Raw genomic sequence first — 24,135 nt, 5'->3', positions numbered from 1 at the left:
TCGGCCTCTCACATCCTTCTGGAGGGCTCCTTTAAAAAAGCATAGTGAACAGCAGCAGGGAATGTGAGATCATGAGTACCCAGAAAGCTGAGTTCTGCTCAGGAACACTAAGACAACAAGCCTTCCTGAAGTCTCACTAACCCAGTGTGTTTGAGTGTTGAGTAAATGCAACCTTTCCTTGAGGTGTGCAGCAGTTTAAAATTACCTGTAAGAAAAGGGGTGAGTAGACTCAGTCATGGAAGCCACAGCCCTGAATCTTCAAGACCTGAGAATGTCCTTAGGTAACAGGGTGATCTGGATGTATCTTTTTAATAGGGTTGATGTAGGTAAAAGTTGATTTGATGGCAGTTCACAACAACAGCATGTGCTTGTCTCTGCACAAGAAGGGGGCTTGTAATAATTGTTCAGCAAAAATTAAATTAAGATTATTATTCTAGGAAGAAGTAGCATTGAGAAATTTATGGGGTTTATTTCCTCCCTCTAGAAAATAATAGGAGTTGCAACTGGATTATCATTCATCAATTGATCCCTGCCCTTCCCTCTTAATGATGTCCTATAGAGTCCAGATTGAGGAAGAGGAGGAGCCTTCATGGCTAACGGTTCAACTGAGTGAGCTATATGGGTTAGTTTCCATTTCAGTAAAGTCTGCTGCCCCATAGTCATGCTGTAGCTCTGCTGAGGTTCCTGGCTGGTCTACAGGATGAGGAGGAGTCAGGATGTAAACAAATGCAGACATAGAGTCAGAGGCTGAATCTGAGCTGGAACTACAACAGCTCCAGTCCTGCTGCTGCACAGACAAAAACATACTTGTGAATTTGATAATCTGAGTATAACTCTGAATACAGCAGATCAAATTCTGCTTAGTATCTTGCTTGGTTGCCAGATTGCTTAACTCTAGTCTTTCTTAGTACTGCAGATAGGCACACACACACACTCCTCCTTAGCAGTTCTTCTAAACTGGAGGGCATCCTTGTCCATAGGCAGATGTGGGACTATGTTTTTGTCATTTTATTCCTCTGTGTGTTTATCTATAACTTGAATGATGACTAAATTGAACTGGTCATACTTTGGATACATCATGAGAAGGCATGAATCATTAGAAAAGACAATGATTCTGGGGGAAATAATAGTGTCACACTATTCTGCTCTGGTCAGGCCCCACCTGGAATATTGTGTCCAGTTCTGGGCCCCACAATTTAAAAAGGATGTTGAGAAACTGGAGCGTGTCCAAAGGAGGGCAACTAAAATGGTGAAGAGTCTGGAAACCATGCCCTATGAAGAACGACTAAGGGAGCTGGGGATGTTTAGCTGGAGAAGAGAAGGTTAAGAGGTGATATGATAGCCCTGTTTAAATATTTGAAGGGATGTCTTATTGAGGAGGGAGCTAGCTTGTTTTCTGCTGTTCCAGAGACAAGGACCTAGAGCAATGGATGCAAGCTCCAGGAAAAGAGATTCCACCTCAACATTAGGAGGAACTTCCTGACAGTAAGGGCTGTTCAACAATGGAACAAACTCCCTTGGAGTGTAGTGGGGTCTCCTTCCTTGGAGGTCTTCAAACAGAGGCTGGATGGCCATCTGTCGGGGATGCTTTGTTTGAGATTTCCTGCATGACAGGGGGTTGGACTGGATGGCCCTTGTGGTCTCTTCCAACTCTATGATTCTATGATCTAGGATAGTGTGGCTGCTTGCCCAGTCCAATGGATGCTGGATATTTGTTTGAGTATGTAGTTTATTATACCTCCTGATTGCTTTATTCCTATGCATAGTTCTTCCTTTTGCATGTTTTCTAAAGCTAGGAAAATATTACTTTTTCAATTAGCACTCACAGGAATCAAAAGAACATTCAGTTAATGGTGATGAAGACATAAAAGTTTCCATCATTGTTAAAATAGAATTAAGGGAATTAACACAAATTCTGGGAGGAGGTGCTTAAAAAGTAATTCTTCCTAGCTTTGTTCTTTTCCGTATAGTTCCTTACTTGTCTGTGTTGTGTGCTGGCCCTGTCCATTTTCTTGCTTGCTGGTTCACCTCTGTTCCTTTTGTGACAAGGTGGTGATTTGATCAGAATAATTGGAGAGCAGTGGTTTTATCCTTGGCATGATGTGCATTGTGTCCTTGCTCTTTGATTTTCCTTCCTTCATGACCAAGGGAAGCTTTATCTCTGCAGGGAAGCTGTCGGTTCCAATGAGACTAAAATAAGCTGTTTTCCCATTCAGTATGTTTATATCAGGCTTTCTCATGGAGCGATTGCTGTGTGTACAGGATTGATGAATGCCAAATTACAACTCATAACAATTTAAGATCATGATTTTTTTCTGGATCCATCCTTTGAATCACATTAGGTGATCAATATAGCAGTTTAATATAAATATAATAATATAAATGATTATGAGAACATAAGAACTGCTGCACCACTGGTCTCTGATTCGGCCAGATGAGTACATTGGATTTCAGAATTCTAGATAAAGGATACTGAACTTATACTGAATGAAACATATTACTGAGTGTCTTAACTAGATTATAGCAAGCTCCCCTCCAATAATTCTATCCATTTATTCCATTAATAGCTGTCTCATGGCCAGTGGTTGTTGATGACATCCTTGTCAGTGGGGTTGTGGATCTACTCCGGCTTTTTAAAGTCCAAACATTTAAGTAGCTGTCCAAGTTGTTGAACCTGTTTTGATGATAGGATTCAGCAGTTTGGATGGGTCCTGTAAATCTGGTCTGATCCAATCTGTGAATGATATATGATCACTGAAAAGGTAGTATTCCCAGTCTCTTCATCATGATTGGGTGATTAGAAGCATTTGATAGACTAGCTTGTTTCCTCCCTCCACCCTCCCCCAAATTCCTCATTTGGCCTTGACCATAGTAGATATTTTGTTTTCACAATGGATGTCACATGGCTGTTGCCGTAACAGAGATTGAAACTAGAGTTTGAAATCAGTTCGCAAAATTTGGCTAAAAGGAAATTTTGCTTTTGAGGTACAGGTTTCCTCATTGTTAGAATAAATCATGAATTGAAGGGAATTCACACAGAAAAGGGCTATACCCTGCTTCCAAACTCCTACTAATATTTAAGGTGATAGGAAACATTTCAGCAGCAACAACATTTCATAGGAGACTCCCGTGTGGTAAAATCAGAGTTTTAGAACATGGTTGTTGTTATGTGCTTTCAGGTTGTTTCTGACATATGGCAACCTTAAGGTGAATGTGTCATGGGCTTTTCTGAGGCTGAGATTGTGTGACTCACCTAAGGTTACCCAGTGAGTTTCCATAGTCAGGTGGGGAATTAAATCCTGATCTCCAGAGTTGTAGTCCAGTGCTCAACCCACTACATCCATTACACCATTCAGGGGAGAATTTTCATTTCTGTCAAACTGCATTATGGCATTTTCAGTGTTACTGGTTTTTCTGGTGGTTTTTCTTTGTGTCTGCCAATTTTCAGCCAACATGCAGGGATAGCTATGTTGGCTATTTAACAAATGCAGACAAAAAATCCATCAGTGATACCTTTATTGGCCAACCAAAATACCACATTGTAGCTGCAACAGGGGAACCAAGAAGAGTGGCCTGTGGACTGGGACCTCCAACCAAGGTAAAACAATTTTTTTCTTCTTAAATTTGGACTGAATTCACATGTTTTACCTCTACACTACCAAAATGTTCCTGATGCAAAAACATGGAGACTTTTTGAGGAATCTAATGTTCCCTGTCTGCAAAGAAGCCTGTGACCTCACTGGAATGGAGACATAAGTGGCTTGCAAAAGAGGGGTCCCTGTTGGATGCATTGTCGCATGGCCAGAAGGAGGAGGAGCCTGGCTGCACAAAGTACAGTATATGCTCCCCAGTGTACCATCGCTACTAAGGACTGAAACAACATGCAGGCATCTGACTAACATCTCCAATTGTTTTCTTCTCATCCTCCTGTTTGGTTTGTAACATCTTGTCTGATGAAGAAGCCCATGGAGCTTTGATAGCATGCAAAAAGTATATTGTGCATTTCAGTTGGCCAATAAAAAGGTATCACTGATAAATTTTCATCCAGTTTCAGCACTAATTGAAGATTCAAAGTCATCCACAAAGGCAGTACTACTTCTAGTGCATTATAATAAAGCAGCTGACAGGTTATTGCAGCCCGGCTGCTTAAAGATGTTGAAGGCTTGGGGGGAAAAACTGGAAAAATTAGGGGGAAAGGCCTCATTTTCCCCTGGAAAAATGGAGAGAATGTATTATGGAATATTTTCTTTTAGAATGCTAAACAGAATGTTACACAGTATTAATATACAGGTGCCCCTCCATTTTCATGAGGGATCTGTCCCCACCCCAAAAATGGAAATCCGCTGATATTCAAGTCCTATTGGTTTGAATGGTGGCGTAGCCCCGCAGGCATGCACCACAGGTGCACACCCCATTCAAAGTCCCTCCGTTTGCCGCTTGCAAGTAAGCGAGAAATGCGGATCCAAAGTCTGCACAGAGGGACAACTGTATTCCTCCACGCAATTATATCAGATCTTGCCAAGAAACGCCCATGATAGGTTTGCCTTAGGGCTACCATAAGTTGGAAATGACTTGAAGGCACACAACAAAAACATTAGATCATTGCAGCTCCTGGTCTTGGTTTCCTTTTAGAAATGATAAAAGATGAATCTCTCAAAGCTGGTAGAAGGTGTTCCATGACAAAAGGAATAGTTATATTTCTGATGAGAGAGCTATCAGCTCTCCCATGATGTGAACTTGCCCTTTCCAGCTGAATGCAATCTTGTTTAAAATGGTGGGACACAATTTCTCTATATTCAGCAACCATATACCTCAGGGGTGGGAATCCTTCCACTCCCCCAATACTGTTGGACTATGATTCCCATCAACCAGTATAGCCAATGCTGAGGAGTGGTGAAAGCTGCAGACCCACAATACCTGGAGGGCTACACATTACTTATTAATTACTTATTAATTTCTTAATTTTAAATGCCTCATTTCATTGCAACAGAGCCTTTGCAAACAAGGAAACATGTGTGTCTGCTCCAGTGCTTGCATGAGAAGTTCCAATCATGGAGATAGAAGTGACGCATTTGGACACTGGGAGCTGAGTCCTTTGTCAGCCAATGATTGTTTTATTGACCTTTTGGCAGTTGGAGAAGCCAGAGATAATTTGTGGGCTGGGTTTTACTTTTGAATGCTTATGTTTAGTTTAAAAAAAACAACCAAACAAACCCCCGCCTAGCCTCTTTTACATATACTGCTGAGTTGAATGTTGTGTTCTAGATAGAAATTGGAGAAAATACCCACCGGCACCACCACTGAGGTGTGATGGTGAGGAGAGGGGCATCTTGCTTGTTACACTAAAGCAAATTTGGGTGATTGTTTTTGCCTCCCTCCTGTCCTGCCAATTTGGGGGATTGCAAATGGCTTTGTTCAAGGTTTCCGGCTGTTCTACTGTGCTTCTTATACAGTATCTATTCATCTTTAATACTACCTCTTGTATAAGAATAAACCTGAGGCTTATGAAGGAGGGATGCTGTAGCCCTGCTGAAGCATTAAGTTAGTCATTGAAACCCTGCAGTGTCCCCTCTGATAGCCAGTGCTGGACAGAAGAGTTTCTTAACCATTTCTGGAAAGTGGATCTCTTTAGAGAAAATTGTTTATAGTGCAGGCTAGAAAATATAAAGGCCTGTTGTGGAGTAGTAGTTTCAGTGTCGGACCACAGCTTTGAAGACAAGGTTTTGAATCCATCCAAGAAAACCCACTGGGTGAGCTTGAATGAATTGCATTATCAGCCTGACAGGATGACAAAGGCAAATTCCCTCTGAACAAATCTAGCCAAGAAAACTTTGTGACAGGGTTGCCTTAAGGTCACCACAAATGGGAAATACAGAAGGTATGCAACAGCAACCATCCAATGGTGCTTTTCTCTTAGTGCACAGCTAAGGAATCTGTGGCCCTCCAGCTGTTTCATTTCTGAACTACAAATCCCAGCATCCCCCAGAGGGCCCTAGAGACATTGAGTGATAAGAAATGTCACCACCTGTAACATTACTTAAGCAACCTTACTGGTTTAAACTGAATTTCTTTGGTCTTTGCTGCTCTGTTGGGTCTGTAGTTTAAGTAAGTCATAGCATTATTGTTTTTGTTGTTGTAACATTTCTTAAATGTATGTTTTTCCAGTGGGGCCATATGGTGGGCTAGCAATATAAATTTTTAAAAATTAAGATAACGGAAAGAGATAATAAAAGACACCTGGCTGTTGCACTTTCTTACCACAGCTGAGCACCTGTGTCTGACTTTAATGCCACTAATTTATTTAGCTACTCAGTCTTTGTACCTTTTGATTGCTAGTTAATCATTTTCTTCTGGCCCTGGACAGCATACCCAAGAATTTTATTAATAAGGGCCAGATCAGACAGCATGATTTGTTTTACAAAGATCAGTCAGGATTGGCCCTGCCTTGTGCAGCACCAAGGTGTGATGATACAGCAGCCCTCTGCAAGCTCTTAATTATGCGCACCATCATCATAATTTATTTACGGTCATAAACCAAAATATAATTGTGCACACTGCAATGAACTGTGTCTGTGATTCCCTGGCAGCTGGAGGTTTCCACATCAGTGGAGTGATGAACCCCTGTTCCCAAAATAGGCTCAGCACCTTGCATAGTTCAAGCTAACCTCTGAAACAAGCCCGCTGTGTCACTAGCAGATGACAGATACCACTGCTGTGATTTCTTTGCTTCTTAGGTCATATTGTCAATACAATTGTGTGCAAGAGGTGGGCAGAGCCAGGAACCCATGGAACAAAAATAAGTTAATTGGCTCCAAGTTTGTACTTTTTAAAGAACACTTTTTAAAACAAGAAAGTCAAAGAAATCAATTTTACTTCTAACATAGCCAGTCCTTCATTTGTTGAGAGAAAGAGAATGAATTTTGTAATCAGGATATGTGGAAGAACATACCAGTTTCACTAGCAGTAATTTAATATGTCCACAGGCAAAGTTTTTATAATATTTAGCTTCTTCACATCAGCCGTATGGGGCAGTCTGTGTGTGTGAAAGAGTGGGGGGGGGGGGTTTCCATCACTGAGCTGGAGCTTGAATCCTGTTCAGATTCTATTGCCTACCCATTGCACCCACAGTTGGCAATATATTTTAATGTAAAATTAATAAGTGCTGGTTAACTGGGTCTGAATAATGAATAGCATCCATCCCTTGCCTGTTTCCTGCGTGTGTTTCACTCTATCTGCCCTACATAGTTTTTGCACGATGCCTTAAGAGGGTTGTAATCCCCTTTAGTGCATCTCAGTGTTGATGACTTTCCATGTCTGTGCATTGAAAACAGTTTTTAACTGAATGGGGTTTCATATCAGCAGAGAATGTGAGTGTCAGCGACTGTAACTTGGTGCCTTATAAGTGATGTTTCTGCTTTGTTTCAGTACTCCTTGCAATGTTTTGGTATGGTGTCCTTTGTTGTATGATGTCATGTAACCTGAATGGCAGATGGTTGTGAGGAGATAAGTTTCATCCAAACTTTCGGGTTGTTAATTCTTTTCTTTTTTCTTTCAGGTCTCTGTGTTGTGAGGGGTCCCTGAGCTGGGACTGGCCAGAAGATGACAGAATACAAGCTGGTGGTGGTGGGAGCTGGAGGTGTAGGGAAAAGTGCTTTGACCATTCAGCTTATCCAGAACCATTTTGTTGATGAATATGATCCTACAATAGAGGTGAGCAGACTGCTTGTTTTGAGAAAGGCACCTTTGAATTTCTTTCTTTTTTGCTTCCATGGTTTTGTTGTCCAAAACTCTTCCATGCAGGAATACAAAACTAAAGTACAGTGGACCCTTGTTATACGCTGGGGTTTGGTTCCAAGATCCCCCGTGTATAACAAAATCCGTGTATGCTCAAGTCCCATTAGATATAATGACAAAGCAAAATGGTGTCCCTAATAATAAATGGAAAATCAAGGTTTGATATTGGAAATTTATACTTTTTTTTAACATTTTCAAACCGTGTATGCTTGAATCCGTGTATAACAAATCCGTGTATAAGAAGGGCCGACTGTACTCCTAGAAGATGCTCATCCAACCTCTATTTAATAACATCTAGAGTCCCTCAACTTGCAATCTATTAATCTTAAATCTATTAATTCATATTCTAATCTCTGTAGCATGCAGATTCTTTATGACATTCCTTCAGATAATTAAAGCTGGCTACCATAGTATCTCTCAGTCTTCTCTTCTTTTGCCTGGTCTCTTTCAAAGAGGAAAGTATGAAGTTTAGCCACTCTCCTTAACCACATCCAGAAACTATTTAAAGACAAGAAGCAAAGCAAACACAGCAACAGGTCTTCCAAAGAGACTAATAGCCACAGTAGCAGATGATGATGATGATGATGATACTAGCACCACCTTTTCCCAGTCTGGGTCTCAAGGCATCTCATAAAAAGAGGCATAATTAAAAAAAAATGTGCCAAATATAAATAAAAAATTAACTAATCCATAACATTAAAACCAGTTAAAAACACAACTATTAAAAGCAGGGGTAGGCAACCTTTTTGAGCCGGGGGCTGGGTTGGTGTCCCCCAGACAACGGGGGGTGTGTGTGTTAAATAATTAAATAATTAAATAATATAGGACATCGTTTTCAAATGTAGGACACATTTTTAAAAAATGGAGGACATGCGAAAAAATTTGATGATTTTTTTTTAAAATGTTAATATAAATGCATGTTTCTTAGGTATGATCAAAATGGAGGACATTTGGGCATTATTCCTAGACAGATGGCAGAAATGTACTTCCCTTTCTGGCCAACCCCCCCTCCCCCCATTCCAAACAGCACATTTGGGCATTGAACATGGCTTTACTTAAGATGGCCTCTTGCATATTTCAGAGGCTTATTGCATAACCAAACACTTTGGGTTTCACACTGAAGATGGATTCACATGGCTATGCATATTGAACATGTCAAGGTGGTTTCACATTTCTTGCACCAAGTGTACTTCTCAGAAGTGTGTACTTGGTCAAGGGACTTTGGTTTTTCTTCACTGTGCATGAGTTTGTAAAAATCACAGCAATTTACATTGGCCTTGCCTCAGAGGCTTTCTGGTATCAATATCACCATTAAAGAACCAAAAACACACAGAAAAGGCACTTTGGAAAGTCACATTGTCTTGGCTTCAGAAACAGTGCCTGCATGCCTCTCAAGCTGACTCATATCATCATCATCATCATCATCACCACCACCACCACCACACTATCATTGTCAAACCAAGGGAGACTTGTTAGCATTAAAAGCACCCAAAATAAAATTTTAAAAAACCTTGAGGCCTCTGGCCATGCATCACCTCTTCCTTCCTCCTCTTCCTCCTCCTCCTTCTGCTCCCCCCTCCTCCTCTTCCTCCTCTTCTCTCTTCTCCTTCTCCCCCTCCTCCATGCGCCGCACGGCCTGGGGGCGGGACGGAGGAGGCAGAGGAGAAGGAAGTGGGCGGCGTGGGCCCACGTGGGGAGGCAGGGAGGGTGGTGCGGGGCTTCGCCCTTTGCCTCCTCTGCCCCAGGCCGCGCGGCCCTCCTCTTCCTCCTCCGCGTGGTGGAGGAGGAGGGCAGCGCGGTCAAGCAGCCGAGGAGGAGGAGGAGCTGGAGGAGGCGGCGGCAGCAGCGGCAGGACCGGGCTGGGGCTGGTCCTGCCGCCTCCGTGGGCCGCATCCGGCCCATTGGCTGGGGGTTGCCGACCCCTGATTAAAAGCAACAGGTACTACATCAATTCTGCAAGACCTGGTCCCTTTAAACATTCTGTCTTCAGATGACTGACAGAATGAATGAATGAATGAATGAATGAATGAAGTCTTAGCCTACCTGCACAAAGATAGCAAAGAGGGTGCCAGTCTGATCTCTTTTGGAAAGATGTTCCAGAGCCTGGGATCAGCTACTGAGTGTGTTCCAGCCAGTTGTACTGTGCAGATGATGGGACAGAGAGGTAGGAGCTCTCAAGAAGATTTCAAAAAACAGGCAAACTCTTATAGGAGAATACAGTCCTTCAGATAATTTGGACCTAAGCCATATAGCACTTCAAAGGTTATAACCAGCACATTGACTTATGCCTAGAAACAGACTGGCAGCCAGTGGAGCTGTTTCAACAAGGGAGTTGTGTGACCCCTGTAACCAGCTCTAGCTAACAACCTGGCTACAGCTCTTTGAACCAACTGAAGTTTCTGAACACTCTCCAGAGGCACCCTCTCATAGAACATGTTCCAGTAATCCAAATTGTGTGCCTGTGGACTAGGTTATAAAGTCAGTTCAAAACCAGCTCTCAAATGTACTTGAGAGGGAGTGGCCAGCAGGAAATCTTCACAGGCCTTGTGAGTTCTGCCACTTATTGATCAAGGTGCATTTTCTGCAATCACTGTGATGTCTGGTTAATGGAAAAGGCACAAGATTTGTGTTTGGAAACTTTAGTCAGCTGTAGCACATTCAGCTTAGACACTGGGGAACTGCAGGTTTAGTAAAATTAAGTTAATAGCCTCCTGAAACTAAACATGTCAGGCTGTAGGGAAGGATTTTGTTTTGTTTTGTTTTGTGGTATTTTCTCCCATGTAAAAAAAAAGCAGCACATAGAGTGCCTTGCTCTGGAGAAATCAGGGAGTGGGATGTTTGTGTTTGAATGCAACAATGTGATTTTCCCTCCCCTTTTTTATGATCTCTGCTTTTTATTCATAAAATAGAGAGAAGGTGTGTTCTTGTGGTAGAGGTTATAAGTTGTTAGCACAGGATGTCACAAATGCTGAACAGTCTAGTTTTTTAGACAGGGATACTGAGAATGCTCACATCTGGCATCCACTGTGGAACTTGGTGGTCAAATAAAAATGGCTATTGATTTTAAACTGGGTGTGCTATAGGCAAAAAACTTTGAACACTTGTAGATTTGTTTTGCCAAAGGCTCAAAATAAAAGGTAATCTTTGTGCCAGTTGGCTAAGATCTTTTTCAGTCTGATCCTACACATATGTCCATGGAGACAACTCAGTTCATAGAGTTTACTCGCAAATGTGAATGCATTAGAAGTGCAGCTTTGCTCCTCAATCATATGTGTGTTTACTCAGGCATAGGTCCCACTGTGTTCAGTGGTACATCCTCCCAGTTGAATATTGCACCATGTGTCCTGAAAGTGCAGTGCACATTTGCTGTTTTTAAAATCAATTGGGCACATGTGTACTACTTCTTATTCTTTAGACTACAGCTCCCAGAATTCCCCAGCATCCGGGGGGGGGGATTTTTACCAAGTTTTGAGGCTTTGGCATCACTCTGTGAATGTTTGTGTTCCTCTTTCAGTATTACAGGGATGCAGGCTTTAAGCAAGCAAGGCTGAGGAAAGGTTGGCAATCCACAGGCTATCTGGGAGAGAGCCACTTGGGTGTGTGTTGAGCACCGCTTTCTGCTTCACAACTCAGTTGTCTGGTTTTGTCATCTTACTGTGAAGAACAGGAGCTTGCATTGTACTCCATGAGGCCAGTTGAGAGGGACTGTAATGAAATGAGGAGGAAACAGACCCTAGGATTGGGCGCTCCTTATAAAGATCTGTGTTAATGTTCAACTAAGTGAGAGTGCCATTGTGCTTAGCTGACTTTGGTAGGGCAGGGCCCAATCTAGTCAGATTCCCTGCTGCCTGCTCTTCTATCCTACAAATTCATTTGCAAGGACTGACAGGGTCAATCCATCATTGCTTGGGGAGGGCACTGCAAGTCAGTCTTCCAGTTGTGCTTTGCTCCCATTGTTAAGCAGTTAAAGAGGGAGCAGTTTTTTCCCTTGTTGTGTCATGTTGGAACCACTGATAATTGTAAACAATTTTCTTCCCATTCTGGTGTGGCTTATCTTGCCAATTATCTTTGAGAGTTAGAAAAACAGGGTTCTCTAAGCCCGAATTGTCAAGAGCTATTTTAAAAAAAGTTCTAATTCTTCCTGTAACGAGGTGTTGGTATCAGTAGTTTAAAGCAGCACATCTTCTGGGCTGATGGGAGCTGTGTTCCAACACATCTGGATGCCACCAGATTGGGGAGGGCTGATGATGCATTGGTAGTATCGTTCAAGAATAAGTATTTGTAGAGCTGATGAAAGCAGACTTCCCAGTGACAATGTTATCAATACTTCCTGTTGGTAAACTTTCCCTTCTGTCTTCTGTCCATTTCAGTTCTTTTAGTGGATGGTGAGCCTCACCTCTTTCTGAACTGGGTGAACTGTTTCTGAAGTATTGATAAGATACAATTTTGGATAGGTGAAGCTTTAAAAATACTTTTTCAGGGACAGTTTGGTTGTGCTTCCACAGCTCTCCTGGCTTATCTTTCATTTCCCTGTTACTGGGTACTCCTTTACTGTTCACAGATCTTCCAATAGAATGAAAACCTACTGAGCTGGCCTTCTTTGCCTAGTTCTCTATGTTTTCTAGTGTGGTGCCAAATGTTTGATTAGATCATGGCAGAGAGGGGAGGGTTTTAGAGGAGAAAGATTATTTTTAATCACTGCAATTCTTGGTCTCTGTTTCCTTTTGCAGTTCTGTTATGGAAACAAATGTTTTGTTTCTGCTGGGTAATATAGAGGACTGAAAAAGATAAAATAATGCTCTTTGTTTTACTAATAGTTTTGGGTTCTTGTTTTTATTATTGTTCTTTGTCGGATGCTCATAAAATGGCAAAATCACAGAACTGTCTTACCGTTCAAGTATTTCTTACAGTTCCCAACTTCATACTTCCATTTGTAAAAACAAAACAAAAATTAAAAAATTATTGCCTGAATAAATTGTACTTCCAATACACAAAACATGGTAATTTTATGCCAAACTATACTATACATAAGCAAGTTTATGTTTCTAAAGTAACAACCTGACCTTCAATCTGTAAAGGGTGCTAAATTTTCATTTATTTCAACTGTCCTGAAAATTTTCATATTTTTTTTTCAGGAAGAAAACTAAAAAAACAGATCCCACCCCCACAGTTTCATAGTTTCAGTAAATTCTTACTTTTAGCTCTTTTCCTCAAAACATGGCTTGGAATCTTTACATAATTACAGAACCCTATCCATTTGAATTAATTTCTGGAATGCTAGTACAATTTGCATCCCTCACTTATAAACAGTGACCACTTTTACACTAATAATAATAATAATAATAATAATAATAATAATAATAATAATCTGTTTATTTATATACCGCTTTTCCTCGAGAATTCCTAGATGTGTGACAAAAACATAGCTTCTCTAAAAACAGAAAGAACAACGTATGAGATGATCCTTGTAAGTGACTTCAGAGGTGAAGATAGCATGCTTTCTAACAGGGGCAGGAAATGTTGCATTGGGAGCTGGATTGTCCCCTGGACCAATACAACAGGTCAGATGATGTCAGTGAGTGAGGCTCCTCATTTTGTTATTTAGTTTTTAGAAATGATTTTGGGAAAGTAAATATATGAAAATTTTTCTTAAACATTTTATTGGTCATTCTAGGACCCTTTCACTTCTCCTCTTGACCTTCTTATGAGGGATCAAAAGGATGTCTCCTGTCAGATGACCTGGCCATCTTTTTAGAACAGGCCTGGAACAGAATGGCAAAGGCACTAGATCACTGAATTAAGGAACATAAACCCCCTCTCACAGACCCAGTCTTTAAGAGAGTTGAACCTCAAAACATTCCTCTACATCTGGCACTGTAGAAGGTGACCTCTTATTCCTGGCACACTCCAGACCCAGTTCCTTCCACTTCAACGATGACCAAAAATCTAGACCATATGTAGGAAGAGGACTGTATTGTACACTACAGACACTTGCAGCCAAATTAGATTATTGTTGAAGTAGCACAATCCTGGTCCTCAAAAAAAAAAGTCCCATGCTTCTCTGACCAATAAGGAAGGGCATAAGAATTACCCATATCTGTGAGTACACAGAAGACCACTCAGAGAACGAGAGTTACATGTAGGCAATCTGTCCTTTCAGGTACCAGCATAAAATTCTAAGAACCTTGTTTTTATTTTTATTTTTTAAATGCTGATTCTGAACTATTTGGTTGTGAAAGAAAGACTTAAAGCCTGGTCATACAGGTTTTGTTACAGAATGCTTGCATGTGAAATGTATACATTTCCTCAGCTGAAAAGATAGTGCAGTGAGGAGGCTTTAATGCGCTTTAAATTGTTTTAAATTGATATTTAAGTGGTTTGTATTTAATGCTTTTTTATTTTTTGTATTTTGGAATACGTGTAGCTGCATTATTTTATTGATGGCTGTGAGCCACTTTGGGTCCCTTATTGTAGAAAAGCGGGGTATAATTAAATTAACAAATAAATGGTGTGAAGGAGAGGATATCTTCCAAGTTGGGAAGGGTCTGAGAAGGGATCTTGTTTGAGTACAGAATTTTAGGTATTGTATGGTTTCCTTTTTTCAGTAGATGTATAAATCCCCTATCAGTGATGATGGATCATAATACCTCCTAGAACCAGTCCCAAAACAACTGCCAAGCTTCTGTTGTACACAGTCACAAAATTGGGTCACTCTTTAACTTTCACATGTATACTCTTAAGACTCCTTTGGGTGTCTTCAGTTCCCTGAATCTAAGCATCTCACTTGGCAGCAGGCTAGAAAAGTACATCTTACAGAGAATGTGCTACGCATTTTGCAAGTAAACCAGAATAGAACTAGCTTGGCCATTTTCACTTTTCTGTTCCAGTGAGCCTCAGAGAAGCAAAGCTGCATCTGTAATACGAAGATGGGATGGAGTGCTTCAGCAACCAAAAGACCATTTCCCTCATGCTTGTCAGAAGCCATTGGGGAAGCTGCTGATGAATTATTGATAGCGGCACATAAATGCCTTTCTCTTGTAAAAGCCTGAGATGCCAGGCATCTTGAAAGCGACTGGCCTGTAGCCAAGCAATCACTCAGTTTTCTCACTCTCTTGGTTATTGTTCTGTCTCCTGGGTCCCCTTTTAGGAGCTAGTTGCTAGAATGGTTGCAGTGAGGGATATCTGGAAGCACCATGGATTTTAACACTGTCATTTTCTGTATTTAGACAACAATTGGGAACTATTTGGGGTTTAGTGGGCTGGCTAACAGTCTGCCCCAAGATGCTCCCTCCACATAATGCCATCAAGTCCTGCCCTGGTGCCCATTTTAGCTTCCTCCATGCCTCTCTCTGTACGGATGAAAGAAATGGACCAATGTTTGGAAGAGGAGAAGTAGCAGAGGGATTCCTCTGTGCACTTTTGCAGTTGGCAGGGTGGGAGCACTATGGGCAAAGGGAGTTAGAGATCCCAAAGTGCCAATGAGTCCTTTTCTTAGAGGAGAAGTAGCAGAGGGATTCCTCTGTGCACTTTTGCAGTTGGCAGGGTGGGAGCACTATGGGCAAAGGGAGTTAGAGATCCCAAAGTGCCAATGAGTCCTTTTCTTAGTCTCCTTCAGAACGTCAAAGTCTTGTCCAAATGAAGGGGACAAAAATGAAAAACGAGACTTGAACAGAAACATATAAAGAGGCAGTAAGAGTAGGGATGCCATATCCCGCCTGTAGGCGGGGCAATCCTACTTTTGGTGGTGCTGGCCCGGTCCCGGTCCGGTTTCGCGCCAATACCGGGACTGCCCCGCCTGTGGCCACCTCCGCCCCCGCGCACGCCTTCTTTGTGGCTGCGGGGTCCTCCAAGGCCTCACTGAGGCCTGGGAGGGCTCTCCGCGGTCCGAGCTCTGGCCGCGGAGACGCTCCCTCCCGGGTTCCGGCGAGGCCTTGGAGGCTCCACGGTCAGAGCTCTGGCTGCGGGGTCCTCCAAGGCCTCGCTGAGGCCTGGGAGGGCTCTCCGCGGTCCGAGCTCCGGCCACGGAGACGCTCCCTCCCGGGTCCCGGCGAGGCCTGCATATCAAAATGCAGGACTTTTTTTTTTTTTTAAAGTCCTACATTTTGATATGTTGTCCAACATTTGTCCCGGTTTGGAGGTCTTCGCTTATGGCAACCCTAAGTAAGAGCCACAAATAATTTGAGAGGCGTGTCATTAAAATCATAAAGACTAACAATATTTAAATTATTCAGTGACATCAGAAACCTAACAAGGCTGTTGGGGAATAGCCCACATATTCCCTCTGTTTAAGAAAGTGACAAGCACAAATGCTATACTAGTCTTATTACAGGAGCATTTGGGAAAGAGGGCAGAAACACTGTATTTTACTTTAAAATCTTTATTGCACAATTGATGTCTGGAATGAATTGCTGTGGTTAAACTAAGAGATTTTAAGGAGTTCTGAGGATAATGATTTGAGGTAAAAGAAGGCCTTGGCCTTTTGGAATAGAAATAAGCCCTTGGAACTAGTATATTGGTAGCCACACGGAACTAAATGCTAAATACAACACTTATTTGGGTGCTAATGGGCATAACTTGAAAGTCTTAATGTGCAGCATGACTGGGCAGGCATACAAGAGGTATTTTCGCTGCACATGGACTCCACCCAGTGCCTGCCCATGTTCTGTTTACTCACTGGCCTGTATGCAGCAGTATGGCCACAGAGGATGACTGTGACCCTGTGAGCAAAGCTGTTTTTAAAAAGATTGCTATACACTAAATAAAGTTAAGAAAATAGGTGTGTTAATGTTGGGTGGTTCTGGTGTCAAAGGCGTACCTTGTCTGTTAGGAGACAACAGTGTTGGTTCCAGGAACAGGGCCTCAGCTGTTCTAGTTCCTCCTCTGGCACCAGCAATATAACCTGTTCTGATGTTTCTTCTCCTCAGTTCCTCCGCTTTCTGGCTTCCATTTTAAGAGAACGTCTGGAGCTGGCAGTAAAAGTTATTCAAAAACCACTTGGGCCAAGATGGCTTCCTCAACAATGAACACTCCCTCCTCCGGAAGGAAGTGCTGTTGACTTCTAAATACAAAATCAATGTACACATATATCCTTTTTTTAAACTATAGCTTCCAGTGTCCTTAAGCCAGCATGGGCATGCTTGCTGGAGGATTCTGAGAGGTGTAGTTCAAAGAAGTAATTTTTCAAGTTCTGTGTTGGGGTCCTAGACCTGTAATATAGATCCAGAAGAAATGGCCAGCTTGTATTCTCCTTTCCCTGTCTGTCAATTTTCTACTGTTCATCGAGTAATTCTCGGTATAGTGAAGCTAGCTACTCTCTTTGACAGGATAGCGGGATATGTCTTGCATTTCCTGGTGCGTTAGAATGTCATCTTTCACAGCAGTTCAGGTTTTCAGTGTTTAAATTAAAAAACAGAGCTGTGACTTCACATTTCGCTAGTGCTTCAAAACAGTGTTCTTGGCCTTATACAGAAAGGTGTAACAAATGGTATAACAAACAGAAGGAGGTGTCAAACATACCGAATGCCAGTGCAGTGGCAGATAGATTCCTTTGCACCTCCCAATAGGTAATTAAAAGGGATAGCACAGTATGCCCATTACAATTGAAAAGTGAACAAACAAAGACCCAACGCGTTTCGACTAGACGTCTTCATCAGTGGTCATGAAAAACTAATATTGCAGTCTTGTAAAGTATATCATGTAATATGTTGGGACATCCAGTCTCAGTAAGCAGAGCTTGTATCTACATGTGGGACATCTAAGTCTTTTGTATCATACTAGGTCCAAGAGGACCAACAACTTGCTTACTGTATGTTTGACACCTCCTTCTGTTTGTTATACCATTTGGGATTTGCAGTTTTTAAGCCTAGTACTTACTGGCAACACCAGCCTTGTTTACATTAGGGCGTGGCATACAGGCCATCACAAACCTGTCTGTTTATAGGATAGCATATATTTTATGGTTTTTATTCTCTTTATTCTTTTTGCTCCCCATTGCAACATACTGTTTTAATAAAATTACTGTGTTTTCTTTTTTCTTTCCTCCTAGACTTTTTGTTTACACACTTGTTTGTTTGGGTTTAGGGTATCACCTCTCAGTTTTTCCTTATACAGAAAGCACAAGTATCCTGACTGTACATGAGGATAGGAGATTGAATGGTATAGGAAAGAGTGTAGAACCCAAGGAGAGAATTAGATCAAGAAATGGGTCTTGTAGAGGGACCTAATGAAAAAGATTAGAGCAATTTAAGAAAAACAGAAAGAAACACTGAGGGAGAAACTGTCCCATGGCTTATAGCAGCAAGACAAAAGAGAATGGAACTGAAAAAGGGAGTGAGGATAGTAGAAAGCTTGTGACTAGCAGTAGAGGTTGAGGTGACTGGGTTGGAACTTTAGGTTTGATCTTTGAAAGCTTTCATCCCAAGAAGACTCTATGACAGAGGGAAGCATAAGTGGGGTATGGGGGTGGGTGGGTTGATGTTTTTAAAAATAATGAACAAGGATCTAAGAGGTACGGAAGGGGAAGGGATGGAAAGAGAGGCCAGGAAGGTAGGTCTAATTAACTGCATCTGAGGTAAACTGAATAGTAAAAGATGAGCCACACTTATTTGCTCCTCTTCTAATGCCTCTTAATTCTCTCCTGGTTCTGCAGGATTCCTACAGAAAGCAAGTAGTCATTGATGGAGAAACCTGTTTGTTAGACATCCTGGACACAGCAGGCCAAGAGGAGTACAGTGCCATGCGAGACCAGTACATGCGAACAGGAGAAGGCTTTCTTTGTGTCTTTGCCATTAACAACACCAAGTCCTTTGAAGACATTCATCAGTACAGGTCAGCTGAACCAATAGATGAAGCTAATCACTGGAGGACGCCAAGTAATCTTTCTCAGTAAATAGATGAGAGACCTGGAGGAAGGGAATAAGCCACTGAGTGTGTGGCCAGTGGGGATGAGAGGAAGGGGGTCAAATTCCATTTTGGGCATAAATGGAACAGGAATTAAAAATAAAACTCCCAGTATTTTCCTTGTGGGTATCTATTGCGTGGCTGCAGTTGGAATGCTTTGCACAGTATTGATCACTATATCCCAGAAAGAATATTTTAAGGGTGGAAAAGGTGCAGAAAAGAGCAAACAAATTGGTCAAAGGAATGGAGGAAATGCCCTGTGATGACTGGTTACACGGTTTTGGGTGGGGGGGGGGGGGAGCAAATAAGCAGGGACTTGATGAAGGTGTATAAAAATTGTGCATGGTGTACACAGGGGAAATATTTCTCCCATTCCTATAATATTAGAACCCAAGATTATCCATTGAAACTGAATGGTGAGTGATTCAAGACTTACTGATGCAGCATCTAGTTAAACTATGGAATTTACAACCAGAAGTAGTAGAGATGGCTGCCAGATTGTAACAGCTTTAAAATGGCAATGGGCAACTTGTGCAGAATGGGGCTATCAGTGGCCAATAGTCATGTTCTTCAGTATCAGAGGCAGTGTTTATAACAATTCTTGATGACCGTGCATGGGAGGATGTCATAGTGAGTTTCCCAATGACAACTGTTTGGTTACTTGGTGAACAGAGATCACGGTCCTCGATTGGGAGATGTAAGCACAAGATATAGATATGATAGTCTTCTCTCTAACCTTCCACAAACCCACCTTTTCTCATATGCAGGCCCCCCAATCTGGTCATTTCCAGCTGTTTTCCTGTAGCTGAAGGCCCAAGCAAATATCCGTATAGGTTCTTTGGTGGGGTCCATAAGTGATGCCATAAGTGAAGGGGCTAATTTAAATTTTGCTAATATTTCTTGCTATGACAGTTTAACAACAATATGAGTTTAACAACAATATGGGTGCCTGTCTCAGGTATTTTTGACAGGCACTGAATGTAATGTTCCAGTGACATCACATGCTAACATGGATGGTCACTACAAACCTTGGTGACCTGCAGAGATGGTCACACATTGCACTCCCTGCCGTGTGCACTCTCCATCCTCTTTTGAGAATTTCCCCTCCACTTGAGGTTTAGATTGAAAGGGACAAATCCTGGTTTTGGTAAAGTGTTTTGCTGTGGTCTGTGTTCATCTGGTGCATGGCAGCCTTATCACTGCATTGCTTCTTGTGTTGATTTGGTGTTGTTCCTTATCCCTCAGTCAGCAGAGATGATTTAAATCATGGGCTGGAAAAATGTCTAGCTTGATTTGTTTTTTAAAAAATTATATTCCACCTTTATCCCAGTATTGGAAGCCAAGGCAGCTCCTAATGTAATTAGAAATTGTTGCAGCTAAGATAACAGCAGGTTATTATATGAATACATAGTTCAGTAGATTATTATGTTAGAACAACAATAGAATTTAAACAATTTGAAAACCATTTAAAATCACATCTTGGGAGAAGGGAGTAGGAAGTGTGGCATGGCATAAGGATAGCAAGGAGGGGACCAACCTAATTTTCCTTGGTGTGGAGTTCGACAGCCTAAGGGCAGTCACCAATACAGCTCTTTCTTTTGTTCTTGTCAAACATGTCCCATAGGGAAGTGGAGCGTACAGGAGAGCCTCCCCTGAAGATCTTAAAATGCAGGGTAGCTGTTAAAGAGTGTGTGTTCCTTTGGAAAAGTTCTTGGTGAACTATCATTGAATTAGTGAATATTCAAAAAGGGAACAGAGAATGAATGGGAAGGTTTATAAAGCAGCAACAGATTATTCTCATGTATATGGGACTGTAAGAAACTTGGTGTGGCAGAGGTACAGGGTGCTGTTTTGTCTTCAGGCACTCAGAGAAATGTCCAAAACAGATGCTCCTTTGAGAAACAGGTGTGCAAATCTGTCCTGCTCATGTATTTTTTCTCTCTCTGCCTCTTTTAAGGCAGTTTAGGGAATTGTGCAGCTCTCCAGATGTTGACTGAAGTGGTAAGAAATGTTGGGAGTTGCAGTTCTACAACATTTGGGTGGGCTGCATAGTTCCCATGTTCTAAGTGAAAAGAGTTGTGGACATTCAGGGCCATATGTAGAGCTCTGTGTATAATAATTACATTAGATCTTCTTTCTTCAACCTGGTATGCTTGAGATGTGAGGACATCATCATTTTGCTAGCTGGTGGTGATGGACGTTGTGGGTCCACAGATCTGAAGCATTCTGGCTTCAGATACATACTGATGTATGCTAAGGGAGCTCAGTCAATGTAGTTATGCCTGATAATGCAGGATCTTAGCCATTAAGACTGGTCCCTACAGTTGTCATCTCAAGTAGATGCGGCAGCCAGGAGTGCTTGGTATCAATTTTGATTGATACACCAACTGCATCCCTACCTGGACTGAAGGGACCTTGCAGTAATGATACATGCTCTGATAATCTCTTGTTTTGATTTCTGTAATGTGCTCTACATGGGGCTACCCTTGTACCAAGTTTGGAAGCTTCAGTTAGTTCAAAATATGGCAGCCAAGACTGGTCACCGGTTCTTCAAGGTTTGACCATATAACACCAGTTCTAAAAGCTCTTCACTGACTGCCGATTAGTTTCTGGGTGCAGTACAAAGTTTTGGTTATTCATGGTTTTTTGTGGGGTTTTTTGGGCTATGTGGTCATGTTCTAGAAATTTTCCTTCCTGACGTTTCACCCGCATCTGTGGCTGGCATCTTCAGAGAATGCTTTGCCTGGAAAAAGTTGGGTGTATATATACTGTGTGAGCCTAGGAATGCAGGAGTGATTTGCATGTGTATTGTTCTGTGCTGATGTCCGGCCTCAGGCTGGGAGGTTAATGCAAAAGAAGATTAGTATCTGCTAATTGGTGATCATTATCTGCTGGGAAAGCCCCTGACTCTGAATGGTTTCCCATTTGCATCTGGGAAGAATGTGCTAGAACTACAAACGACTAGATTAGTCTCAACTTCTCAAAGAACTGTCATTGTAACGACTCCAAAATTGTGGAACAGTCTCCCGGAAGAGATCTGTCTTATCACCTCCTTGGATGCTTTTAAGAGAGCAGTTAAGAGAGATCTCTTCCAGCGAGCTTACCCACCTGATCTCTAGTATAAGGAATATTGTTCCATTCTTGACTAAGATTTGAATATCTCTATTCCTCCCTCGCTCTTTGATAGAACCTGTTTTAAAGTAACTATTTATAAACTGTTACTGTATTTTATTGTTGTGTCTTGTATATTTTATCAGGTTGTAATTCCACCTAGATCCATCTGGGAGAGGCAGGAAAATATAAATACATATTTTAAATTATTATTATTATTATTATTTGTATTTTTCAAACATTAGTTGCTGAAAATGGTGTACTGAGTTAAGTATCAGTACTTGCATGATACACACATTGGTTATAGGTTTCCTTGAAGACTTTCTCTGCTCACAACTCTTTGGGAACCCTGAGGTTGATAGCAAATAATTGACTTGGATAGCCATCGTGCATCCCATGGGTCAGTGTCCTCAGTGTTTACATCTCCTTTCCAAGCAGGGAGATGAGCAGCCGTCAGCATAACAGGGCCTGGCTCTTTCCCCAGGGACATGAGGAAACCTCCTGCAGCTGGACAACTGCCCAGTGGCTTGGGGTTATGGCACAGAGCCTGGCTGTAGTTGGTTGTTGACAAAGGGTTTGTGCTCACACCCTCTGCTGAGGTCTTCCTGCTTAGTACAGTGAGGCCCTGTTCACCATGGTACATCAGGAGCTCTCAAACTGTGTCCTAACAGAGTGTCCCAAGATCAAGAAAAAGAGAAACCTTTCAGAGCCTCCACAAATAAAATGCAAGAGGGACGTTTTGCACAAAATATGAGAGGGGCTCTTCAGATACTGTGGGAGTATAGAAAATAACCCAGAATGCAATATTAGATAGAAAATTAAACTCCTTCACACTCTGTTCGCTGACTAAAGTGGTAGCTTAAGTCATTTCACTAATTGTTAACTGATTTCTATTTCATTTTTTGCTATTTTTAACATTGGCTAGTATGGATTTTGATTCTCACTGATTGCTGTGGTAAATGTTACTCTCTAAAGAAACCATGAGCAGTGTGTGAACAGGAGCTCCTGTTCCATGCAAAGTTTTAAATACCGTATATACTCGACTATAACTTGACCTCATGTATAAGTCGAGGGCAGGTTTTGGAGCCATCATTATGGATTTTGATATGATTTGTGGATAAGTTGAGAGTAAAATTTAGGGCCATGTAACAAAGGATGTAAAGGATGAAGCAAAGGAAAACAATGCCAAAGAACTTACAAAATTCCAGGAGACATCACTGTTTGTGCTCATATTTAAAGTTGGATTGATGAGAGAATAAAGGGAAATCAGTGCTTCCAGGACAGATTACCCTCTTACTTTTCACCATGGGAGGGTTCCTTTTTATATAACTAAGAGTTAAAGTACAATACTATATTGACCCATGGATAAGTCGACTCAGGTTTTTGGGGTCACCTTTTTGACTAAAATTTCTAGACTTATACATGAGTATATACAGTAGCTTTTTATTACACGTCTCCACAAGAACAAAGAAATGAATCCAAATTCACTATTCATTATGCCAAAAGACTAACGAGGGTGGGATTTGGTAAATTCAAAGTAAAATGTTGAAGTTATTTTCCTCATTAAAACAGCAACAGAATACAATGTTCCTAGCATGTTGTTTTCAAGTTCTTCAACACTAAGTGTACTTTCTCTAATTTGCTCCACTTCTGGTGTGATCTCTGCAGGGAACAGATCAAGAGGGTAAAAGATTCTGATGATGTCCCCATGGTGTTGGTGGGAAATAAATGTGACCTTCCAGCCCGGACTGTGGAAACGCGGCAAGCCCAGGAGTTGGCTCGGAGCTATGGAATTCCCTACATTGAGACATCGGCCAAAACTAGACAGGTACACAGAGGATAAGTGTGAAGGGGAGTCTCTTCTGAAATACATTGGTCCACCTTTAGGACTGACAGATGAATCTTCTTCATAGAGGAGAACCAAATGGAGTACTTTGCATGTGTATATGTTTCCAAGTCGCCTGTCATGTTATGGCAACCCCATGAATTTCATAGGGTTTTCTTAGGCAAGAAATAATTAGAGGTGGTTTTGCCAGGTCCTGCCTCTGAAATATAGCCTACAGCACCTGGTAGTCTCCCATCCAAGGAGTAAGCAGAGATGACACTGCATAGATTCCAAGCTCAGAGGGGATCTGGTGCCTTTAGAGTATTTACACCTTTCACCATCTCACATATTTTTTCCTATAGGTGGCAGATTGGAATCTTAAGACTTCTTAGGGCTGACTCCCTAGTTTATAAGAGACACTACTTTACAAGCTTAGGCTGCAAGTTTAGAACCCTCTATTATGGATGGTTTCTATCTTTGCTATCCGTCTCTTCTTCTTATCTGTT

At 41.7% G+C, this 24,135-nt stretch overlaps 1 protein-coding gene across 1 annotated transcript in view; it reads left to right on the top strand.

Moving 5' to 3' along the window:
• The window catches only part of HRAS (HRas proto-oncogene, GTPase), a 66,321-nt gene that overhangs the window by 29,643 nt on the left and 12,543 nt on the right, over nt 1-24,135 (top strand). Inside the window, exons 2-4 of the mRNA XM_089520858.1 lie at nt 7,556-7,710; nt 18,443-18,621; nt 23,473-23,632. Coding sequence (XP_089376984.1) covers nt 7,600-7,710; nt 18,443-18,621; nt 23,473-23,632 — 450 coding nt within the window. The 5' untranslated portion in view covers nt 7,556-7,599. The remainder of the gene's footprint in view (nt 1-7,555; nt 7,711-18,442; nt 18,622-23,472; nt 23,633-24,135) is intronic.

Source organism: Sceloporus occidentalis, unplaced genomic scaffold (genome assembly GCF_023333645.1).
Source record: "Sceloporus occidentalis isolate IW3139 unplaced genomic scaffold, rSceOcc1.0.p SCAF_4, whole genome shotgun sequence".
Classification (NCBI taxonomy): domain Eukaryota; kingdom Metazoa; phylum Chordata; class Lepidosauria; order Squamata; family Phrynosomatidae; genus Sceloporus; species Sceloporus occidentalis.
Note: the sequence above shows the minus strand (reverse complement) of the source record. Positions and strands in the feature narration are given on the sequence as shown.